We start from the raw sequence: 10022 nt of genomic DNA on the forward strand, positions 1-10022 counted from the left end.
TTGTCTTTATTCCTTTTCCTCGCCTCTCCCCTCTCCTATGTTTTGGAGAAACAGCATGCCAACTCCCTTTCCGCCCTCTTGTACCTTTTGTGCAAATGGTAATGATTACTTTGGTCAGATAGGGGAAATCTGGGACTCCAGAGCGCTGGGCATCAGAGTCAGAGTGGAGAAAAGCCAAACAGTATCCTAGCAGTCTGCCTCAAATTAGGTGCTGAGTGACCATGGATTCTCTCATTCTGAAAATTTGAGACTCTGGGATTCCTTCGTGGGGCCTCCAGCTGTTGAGAATATACAATGCTCTGGACTCAACTTGCCTGCCCTTGGGCCTAGCCAGAATCTAGGAGCCTGTGTCCTGTGGACTGGGTGGCTGCTGCCTGCTACACCTCAGACCCATTTAGCTGAGTCTCTTCTCAAGCCCCGAGGAGGAAAGGGGGATGATTTCTTGTAGGTCCGGATGTGGACCCAGGTATCTTGGAAATCAAGCTTATGATCTCGTCTTCACAATTCAGTCTGGGAGATGTGAAGGGGCAGCAAACTGGGGACTCTTTTTCTCAGCTCCCTTAGCTCTTCTGAGTATTATCTTTGGAAGGCCTTAACCTCTTGCAGGCCGACTATCCCTGCATCTGTCCTTACAAGCACACATCTTTTTAATAATCTTGTGAGTTCACACCTTTGGAAATATGTGTAGGAGGTGTGTAGGTTTTTAGGGTTAATGTGTTTCTAGAAGGGGCACTAAAGCCCCTTACATAGCCACCTTCCAAAATAAAATAGAGTAAAAATTGATACTGGCTTCCTAATATCCCCCTTTTATAGTGTTGAGAATCATCAAATCTCCATTACAACCACTTTAACTTTGTGCCCCGACGTCATCCCCTGCCACACAGGGCACCTTCCAAATGGATCCACCTTTTCCCACCTCCCAAAGTCTTTATTCTGCCTCTTTACTTCCTGTAGGTTTGGAGACTTTTAGCCAGCTTGTTTGGAGATCTCCTGAGGGCACAGTAAGTGTGGGCCCTCTTTTTGATAGATCCTATTAACACTTAACAGGGCTCCTTTTAAATCTTGGGTTTGCTTCTACTGATGTCCATAGTCCTGGAAATCTTACTTTGCTTTAAGACAGAGTCCTGGAGGCTTGAAATGGCCCCAGCAAGAGTGTACAGCATGGAAACTGGTTTGGTAGATTTGGCCTGTTTGGAGTCACAGTAATTCAGTTCCCCTGAGTCATTATTTAGTAACTAGAGGCCCATTGCATGAATTCGTGCATGGGTGGGGTCCAGCCGGCCTGCCCGATTGTTGGTTGGCCTGCCCGGTCCCCAATTGGGGTGGGGGCGGGGAGATTGGGAGGGCAGGCCAGGGGGAGGGGCTGCAGGCAGTTGCTTGGCTGGCCCTGCCATCTGGTCGAACTCCCATTTGAGGGGAAAATTTGCATATTAGCCTTTTATTATATAGGATGACTTGAGACTTACACACCGCTCTGAAGAAAACAGCATATTAATAGTGAAACTGCAGACCGTACAGGCTGAGGTTGTGGGACAGCTGTATTTGGCTAGCCTGGGGCAGTTGCTCTCTGGGCAGGTTCCTGCTTACGGTCATTGGGGTAGAGGGGTGGGACATATGGGGAGACACGCTGCTGCATGGTCACAGGGTGGCTTTTCAGAGATCTTGGGAGACTTTTCCTCATCCCCCCCCCCCGCCCCCAACCCCCTCCCCCCATAGTGAGTTCCCTTTGAATCCTGACATGTTTACTGTTTGGTCCACACAGTTCTTTATCAACAAGACGGAGATTGAGGACTTTCCTCGCTTCCCTCACCGGGGCTTGTTGTTGGACACATCTCGGCACTATCTCCCACTGCCTACCATCCTGGACACTCTGGTACCCAGGCCTTAAGGCCTTCTTTGGGGTGATGGGTCAGGGGATAGCCCAGGTGCCATATGCCTCAAGAGTTAGAGAGTATAAGTAATTTTATGGACTCCTCGGAAAAATGTGAAGGATAATGTGCTCTAAAACTCAAAAACATAACAAGAGTGATTTAAATCTACCCCAGTGGCTGCTATGGACCAGTGTCCAGCCTGTCTCCTGGGGTGCAGAAGGTGCTTTGGGATTGGCTTCTTTGACCAGCAAAGCTAACTTTAGTTTAGTTACGACAAGGTCGTAGGAAGGAGATGTTCCAAAACCGTAACTGGGGGCGTTTCTCACTATCTTGAGTTTGATGGGCAGTCTTATCTGACAGTTGCTGATCCAACTCAGGTGTCTGTCTTTTCCTTTGCTCCTCTGATGGAATCAAAGGAGTGGAGGCATCCATCAGTCTTGGCTTCTGAGATTTATGGGTTATGGGGCTACTACATTCACAATAGACTGCACAATTTGGGTAAATACTAGTCAGTTTGGGAGCAGTTTGTTTATTTACTTGCTTGTTTGTTTAATACCCAGAACAAATGGCAGGAGGAAGTGTTAGTCTCCGGGGTATTTGGGAGCTTTTAGAAGACTCCAGGGGACCACATAACTACAACCCTCCTCTCAGTGTGGCTACAACTTATCTCAAAAAGAGGAGGCACTCTTTCTGTCAGCCATCTCTGGTTGTGCCCTGGGGAAAGAAGAAATATGCCGGTCATCCCTCCATGTCAGGCACTCCCTGATGGGAAGGTTTGATAGATCCTGTTAACACTTAACAGGACGCTGGGGCTGGCTGGGGGGGTGTGGAGCAGCCTGGCAGTGTGCCCAGCTTCCCAGGCTAGAGGCTGAGTCTGGAAAATCTGTGGTGAGTTCACAGTGCATGCTCTGACTTACAGGATGCCATGGCATACAATAAGTTCAATGTGTTCCACTGGCATCTGGTCGACGACCCTTCCTTCCCATACGAGAGCTTCGCTTTTCCAGAGCTCACCAGAAAGGTATGTCTTGATTTCGCCCCAACCAAGTTTATGGGATGATGTTTGAACCTAGCTGTGGCGCTGATGGCAAGGACACTAGCTCTCCTCCTACCTAGCCAGTTTTAGGGACACACTGACATGGGAAGGGCACTGGATTTGAAATCAGGAGACCTGAGTTTGAGTCCAAGCTGTGCCATAAATTTGCTCTGTAACCTTCAGGATATAATCTCTCTGGTCTCATTTTCTTTTTGTTTGTTTGTTTATATTCTGTTAGCTGGGCATAATACCTGCCTTGTTCACTCCACTGGTGTTGTGGCACACAAATAAAACAATATATGTGATAACTTGTGGGAAGTTATGAATAAGTTCTATGAAGATAGTCCCTGATACCAAAGGGCTGTGGGTAGATTTTCTGATATCCAGGGAGTCCTGGAGGCATTTTTAGTATCCACTAATATATAAGCCTTCAGGAAGTAAGATCCTTAAGGATGTCTTGTGCCTTTCAGGGGTCCTACAACGCTGCCACCCACATCTACACAGCACAGGATGTGAAGGAGGTGATTGAATATGCACGGCTTCGGGGGATCCGTGTATTGGCAGAATTTGACACTCCTGGCCACACTCTGTCCTGGGGACAAGGTAAGAATAATTCAGGGGTTGGAGGAAGTCTACTGGTCCTCCCCTCCTTGGGGCTTTAGGGCATTAGCACTTGAATGCGCCATGCCTTCTCCTGGAAGAATGTTTTCTGTCAACCTCTTCCACCTGGCAATTAGGCAGAACTTACTTTGGGCGAAGGAGAACACTTCTTACTATTAAAAATATGGGCAAATTCTTCTCAGGTATCCTTGTCTTAATGAATCCCTTGAAGATTGCCATGCTCTAGAGTGGGAAGAAAGATTTTGCCTATTTGGCTGGATTGGTTCTCTGCTTTTCCTAGAGGCAGTGAGAGCTGCCTTTGGGAGCGAGGGTGACCCCTGCTGGAAGCAGTGTGTCAAGGCAAGAGTGTGTGTGCTGACAGTTTGACTACACACCACCCTGTCTGTGATTGTGGATATAGGTGTATTTCTTTGATTGTGACTAAACGCTCATGATTACCAGTGTCTTTGAGTCCCTGAGTGTTTCTACCTGTGTGAGTATAATGTTTATTATACTTAGTGTGACTTAATGTCCTTATATCTATGGCTGGGCATGGGGGTCTATGTATTTGTGATATTTGTGTGGGGTTCTCTACTGCCTTAGGTGTCTCTGGATTATTGACTCCTTGCTACTCTGGGTCTCAGCCCTCTGGTACCTTTGGACCAGTGAATCCCATTCTCAACAGTACCTATGAGTTCATGAACACATTTTTCTTGGAGGTCAGCTCTGTATTCCCGGATTTTTATCTTCACCTTGGAGGAGATGAGGTTGATTTCGCCTGCTGGTATGAGCCCTTTGATATTCCCCTCTCAGCCTGATGAATTGCTTGCTCAGAATAGAAGTTAGGCCCTGACAGGCTACCTGTCTCAGGTGCTGCTCAGGGACTAACCTCTGAGACAGCATTCTGTCTCAATCTAGATGGCTCAGGTCTTGGGCCTTTCCCCTCTAAGCTACAGAGAGGCCCTGTCTGATTTTGGCAAGGCTGTGAATGTGAAACTCTCCCTTCCTCTTGTCACATCTTTGAGATATTTATGGGAAAACCAGCTCTAGGTACAGAATTGTCTTGTTAAAATCCTGGATAGGGAAAAATAATTTATGCTTTTGAAGGCTTAATATAGTTTGGTTGAAGAGGCAAGACACAAATGAATTTGAGACTAATAGATGACAGTGTTAAATTGTAAGTTCCAAATCCTCAGATCTACTTAGCTCAAAAGAGGTTGAGGGGCTTCTCTGAGAAGTGTGCACTAGAGCTGGATCTGGGGAAGTAGTTTGGTTTTTTCAAGACATGGAAGAGGAGGAAAACTTTCCAGGAGAAAATGTGAGCAAAATACGGACGTTGTGGGGCAAGGGAGTGGCAGCAACGCTCGTATCCACCTGGAATAGAGAATACATAGTAAGGGGGAACACAGTGCCCAGGGTGGAGGCTAGAGAGGGAAGCCAGAATCCAGAGTGCCAGAGCCCCAGGCCAAGACCTCAAGAGCTACATGCCACAGTCCAGAGAGATCAATATGTGTTCTCTTAGTTTGAACTTAAAGCTGTTCAGGTCCAGGCTCAAACTTTCTCAGCCTTTTTCAACGGCCCCCTTAATACAGCTTTGTTCAGCCACACCGTCCATATTTTGGGTCTCTGAGATCCTCAGTTGATTATTATTTCAGGTGAAAAAGGAAGTTGTGGGAAGCCAGGTGACTAATCCCCAAGCTTTGGAAGGCTTTTGGATGGTGAAAGAATTAATCCTCATTTTCTCTTGGGATTTAGGAAGTCCAACCCAGATGTCCAGGCCTTTATGAAGAAGAAAGGCTTTGGTAATGACTTCAAACAGCTGGAGTCCTTCTACATCCAGACGTGAGAAAGAAAGGAAGGAGGGTGGGCAGGGTCCCTTGGGTCACCTCATATGGGTGACCATACCAGGGCCAGGTCCTTCTTGACAACTCTCTGAGCCCCTGAAAAAGAGTCTCTTGTCCTATATTTTCAGGTTTGGCGTGGTCATTTCCAAAGTAGGGAAGACACTGCTTAATCAGGAATGGGCTCCTAGCTAGGCTGAACCCCCAGATCACTGGTACCACAGCCTAGAGCCTGTCTGAGCTCAGCAGACACTTTCTTTACTCTTCAGGCTGCTTGACATCGTCTCTGCCTATGGCAAGGGCTACGTGGTGTGGCAGGAGGTGTTTGATAATAAAGTAAAGGTGAGCCAGGGGCAGGAGGAGAAGGAACCACCTTCAGTGCCTCCTTCTGGTCTTCCAGCCCTTCCCTACATGGCCTGGTCCTCCTGATTTGGAGCAGGCTTTAATGTTCAGAGCACTAGGAGCCATCTCTTCTTTTCCCTCGAGAAAGGTTGCAGAGATCTGGGTGTGGGTTTTGGAGCCTCTCTCTAGCTTCCCTCACTACAGATTGATCAAGAGTTATTTCTGCTGCTGGGTAACTTGGATTCCCGAGACTGGCTTAATGGGTTGGGTTTTTCTTCCTGAGTCTAGCCCAGCCGTGGGCAAACTATGGCCCGTGGGCCGGATCCGGCCCGTTTGAAATGAATAAAACTAAAAAAAAAAAAAAAGACCGTACCCTTTTATGTAATGTTTATTTTGAATTTATATTAGTTCACACAAACACTCCATCCATGCTTTTGTTCCGGCCCTCTGGTCCAGTTTAAGAACCCATTGTGGCCCTCGAGTCAAAAAGTTTGCCCACCCCTGGTCTAGACTAAGGTCTTACAGGTCTGCGGAAGCAGGGTTTCCCTCTTCTTCATTGTTGATCAATGAGATCCCAGCCTCCTTCCACATGCCGGGGCTCCGCCGGAACCTTGTCCCATCCTCAGAAACATCTGGAGACTCGGACATGATAGATTCCAGTGAGTCTGCTGGGCCTCACTGCTTGCCTCCCTTAGCTCACAGCCAGTATTACCATCTCAGTGTGGAGAAAGATGGGGACGAAGCAGCAGGGAGCTCTCCTATGGCCTATGGAATCCTTGACCTCTGCACTGGGCTAGGAGCTCAGTGGTTCAGAGTCACAGAGAAGTACTTTGCTGTTGGAAAGCAGAGGGAGTACACACCCCTTGACCTGGTTGCCTGTATAAAAATGTGGCCCAGGAACCTCCTCAGCTTTAGCCATTACCACCCTTTGGCCTTTGTGACAGGTTCGGCCAGACACAATCATCCAGGTATGGCGAGAAGAAGTACCAGTAAGCTATATGAAGGAGCTGGCACTGATCACCGAAGCCGGCTTCCGCGCTCTGCTTTCTGCCCCCTGGTACCTGAACCGCATAAGTTATGGCCCTGACTGGGAGGACTTCTACAGGGTGGATCCCCTGTCATTTGAAGGTGAAAGCAGGGTGCTCTCCTTACTGACCAAAGGAGGCTGGGCTTGGGCATAGGGTGGAAGGCAGAAGCGTCTGGGCTGGGTATTTGAGGTTAGGAGATGAAACAACCTATCTGAGGAGAAGGTGGTTGAAGGGGAACCTTAGAGTTGTCTGTTGTTGCTTGTTTTCCCATAGGTAGTCCCGAGCAGAAGGCTCTGGTGATTGGTGGAGAGGCCTGTATGTGGGGAGAGTATGTGGACAGCACAAACCTGGTCCCCAGGCTCTGGTAAGAGTTTTCTGAGGACATGGAAGTTGGATTTGTGGGTATAGGGTCTCCCTCACAGACGCAATCCTGTCTAGCCACCCCCCAACTAGTATCCTCCTTTCAGGCCTGAGAGGGGGGCACTGCAGTGACCCTTCTGTTTGTAGTAATAGCCACCTCTCACCTGACTTCCACCTATGCTTCTCCAGCACCTATTAGGCATGTAGGACAGAGAGAGATACTGAGGCCTGGTGAGCACAGATGATTTGCTCAGGATCCAGCATGGGAGTCCATGATTCCTGTAGTAAGACTTTCCTAGACTACCTCCTCAGCAGCCTCACCAAGCCTGGGTGGGTATGGAGTTGATATTCTCACAACACCTGCCACTGCCGCTACTGTCAGTAACATGGTGCCTTTAAGACTTGCTCTGGTTCCCATGTCTGTGGGAGAGAAGAGTGGGATCACTTATCACATTTAATGAAGACAGAGCTGAACTTGAGGTCCCGGGAGCCCTTCAGCCAGGTTGTCGCTCTGAATAGGTGGTCATATCCCTTGGCCCTGAGCCTACACAAGAGGCAATAGCCTGTGGGTGTCCACCTCCTTGCAGGGAATCCAGGGAAACCTGGTGTATATCCCCTTTCCTCCAGGCCCAGAGCAGGGGCTGTTGCTGAGAGGCTGTGGAGCAACAAGGTGGTGACTGACCCGGACTTTGCCTTTAAACGTTTGGCACACTTCCGCTGTGAGCTGCTGAGGTAAGCAGGCTATGGGGCCTTCCCAAGGAGGTTGGGGGGGGAGGTGTTCCCAGGTCAGGGGGTTGGGACCTCTTACTGACAGGAAAAGAACACCATAATAGCTAACACACTGGTAGAGGCTTACTGGTGGTAAACACTGTGCTTAACCTTTTACAGGCATTATTTTGTTGAGACTTCACCACAACTCCGTCTAGCAGATATATCCTCATTTTAGAGATAGGCATCCGAGGCACAGAAAGGTTAAGGAACTTGCCCAAAGTTGCTTAGAATCAGGATTTGAACCAGGCCAACTTTAGAGACTAAGCTATGCTTTACTGGGCTCTCATGACTCCCTTTGCCCCTGTTGGGGATAAGACTATATAAGATGGTTATTTCCCTGATTGATTTATTGACTAGGTCCAGCACAGAGGGATTTGAGGACCTGAGGGATACTGCCTAGTGCAGAGCAGAACCCCAGGCTGAGAGCCAAGCGTCTCGACTGTCTGTAATTCGCTGGGTGACTCTGAGCTAGTTCCCTACCATCTCTAAGCACATTGCTTATTTGGATAATGAAGGAGTCATGCCTAGAGGTGAGGCTGAGAACTAAGGACAGATTTTCATGCCTGTATGGATTGGATAGCATCTCAGTCCCCTACCTCCACCACATTCACAGTATTTTAGAACCCTTAAAGGGGGGCTCAGCGGGCCAATCAATCAATAAAAATTTTTAAATAAGATAAATTTCAAAAGAAATAGGTAAAGGCCAAAGGAGGGGACTTAAGGGTGGGTGGAGGTGGGCAAAGGGGGAGGTATGGGGACACCTGCAATTATGTCAACATTAAAATTTTTTAATAAAAAGAAGCTCAGTACCTAACAAAACATTGCTGCCAAATTAATATTAATTCACATCCCTTTGAAAATCAGTAGTATCTTATAGACACGGCAAAAGCATGTATACATTTTAGATTCTAGAGATGGAACGGATTATTGTTGAAAATGAAATGTTTGACTAGGACTATTAATCTTCACAGAATAATAAAATAGTCTTCAATTATATGGAAAATAATAATAAAATAAATTTTAAAAGAAATAGGGAGGTGCTCCCCAAAGTTCCTGGGTGTCCCTGTATCAGAATCATCTGAAGCACCTGTCCAGAATGCAGATTCTTGCCAACACTTGGCCCCACCCCAAGTGAGAATCTCTGGAGGTGAGAATCCAAGTAATACGGGTAGACAGTGACAGTTTGTGACACACTGAAATATGGGAAGGGAATACTTGGTTGTGGTGAAGGTGTTGCTGGGGCCTAAGACTGATCTCATCCTGTTTCTACATGTCCTCTTGCAGACGAGGTGTCCAGGCCCAGCCCCTCAGTGTAGGCTACTGTGAACAGGAGTTTGAACAAATCTGAGCGAGCAACCCAGGCACCGAGGAGGGTGCTGGCCCTAGAAGAGTGATGGTGGGGCCAGGCTCCCACTGTTTCCCGGCTGGGGGTCGGAGCCCCTTGCCCACGTGCCACTGCCTGGAGAGAACAGGGCTGGTGCTGTGCTGGCGTTCAATAAAGAGTGATGGTGATATTTTTCAACCATGAACATGGATTATCTGTGTAAAAAAATGTGAGTGGCCCTGAGGGGGAAAGGCAGGGGAGCTGCCAGGACTGGAGTCTGCCCCTGAGTGGTGGGGCTCAGCAGGGCCCAGCCAGGTTGGGTTCAGTATCTGCCCCAGGAGTGATCTTGTAAGTTAAAGACTGAGAATGAAACCCATAGCCTTTGTGCTGTCCTACCTCTCCACGCTCACATATAGTCCAGATGCATACCCCCATCCTAGATACTTCCCTCCAAGTGGGGAGGTCACTTAGACCTCCAAGGCTTCTGTATATAAAGACATATAGGGGTTCAAAGAAATTCTGGCAGTACTGAGGGCTCCAGACCTTACCTGGCCACAGAATAGCCCTGCCCCATGCATGCTCACATACTTCCCTCTCCGAAAGCTTTTCTTCTGCTCTGAGTTTCTTGTTACTTCAATTTCATGCAACCATTATTTAAATGGTACAGAACACATATTATGGTCTTGGCACTGTGGTAGGTATTGAATATGAAGGACTTGGTCCCAAGAGGCCCCCAGATGCCAATGACTTCCATCCTCCCATTCATTTTCGACCTAATTACATTGTTTTAGAGAATTTATGGCACAGCTGAGACCAGGAGAAGAAAGTCTCGGGGGTCTAGGAGGTGGG

The 10022-nt window shown here is 48.0% G+C and overlaps 1 protein-coding gene across 1 annotated transcript in view; it reads left to right on the top strand.

Annotated features, from left to right (window-relative positions):
• HEXA (hexosaminidase subunit alpha) overlaps positions 1-9382 on the top strand; it is a 31460-nt gene extending 22078 nt beyond the window's left edge. Inside the window, exons 4-14 of the mRNA XM_081085094.1 lie at positions 955-1001; positions 1763-1873; positions 2791-2892; positions 3378-3510; positions 4111-4291; positions 5263-5349; positions 5618-5690; positions 6635-6818; positions 6992-7082; positions 7706-7810; positions 9134-9382. Of these exons, the coding sequence (XP_080941220.1) occupies positions 955-1001; positions 1763-1873; positions 2791-2892; positions 3378-3510; positions 4111-4291; positions 5263-5349; positions 5618-5690; positions 6635-6818; positions 6992-7082; positions 7706-7810; positions 9134-9197 (1178 nt within the window). The 3' untranslated portion in view covers positions 9198-9382. The remainder of the gene's footprint in view (positions 1-954; positions 1002-1762; positions 1874-2790; positions 2893-3377; positions 3511-4110; positions 4292-5262; positions 5350-5617; positions 5691-6634; positions 6819-6991; positions 7083-7705; positions 7811-9133) is intronic.
• Positions 9383-10022: the final 640 nt, after the last annotated feature.

The sequence above is a fragment of the Myotis nattereri genome (assembly GCF_964212035.1).
Source record: "Myotis nattereri genome assembly, chromosome: 1".
Classification (NCBI taxonomy): domain Eukaryota; kingdom Metazoa; phylum Chordata; class Mammalia; order Chiroptera; family Vespertilionidae; genus Myotis; species Myotis nattereri.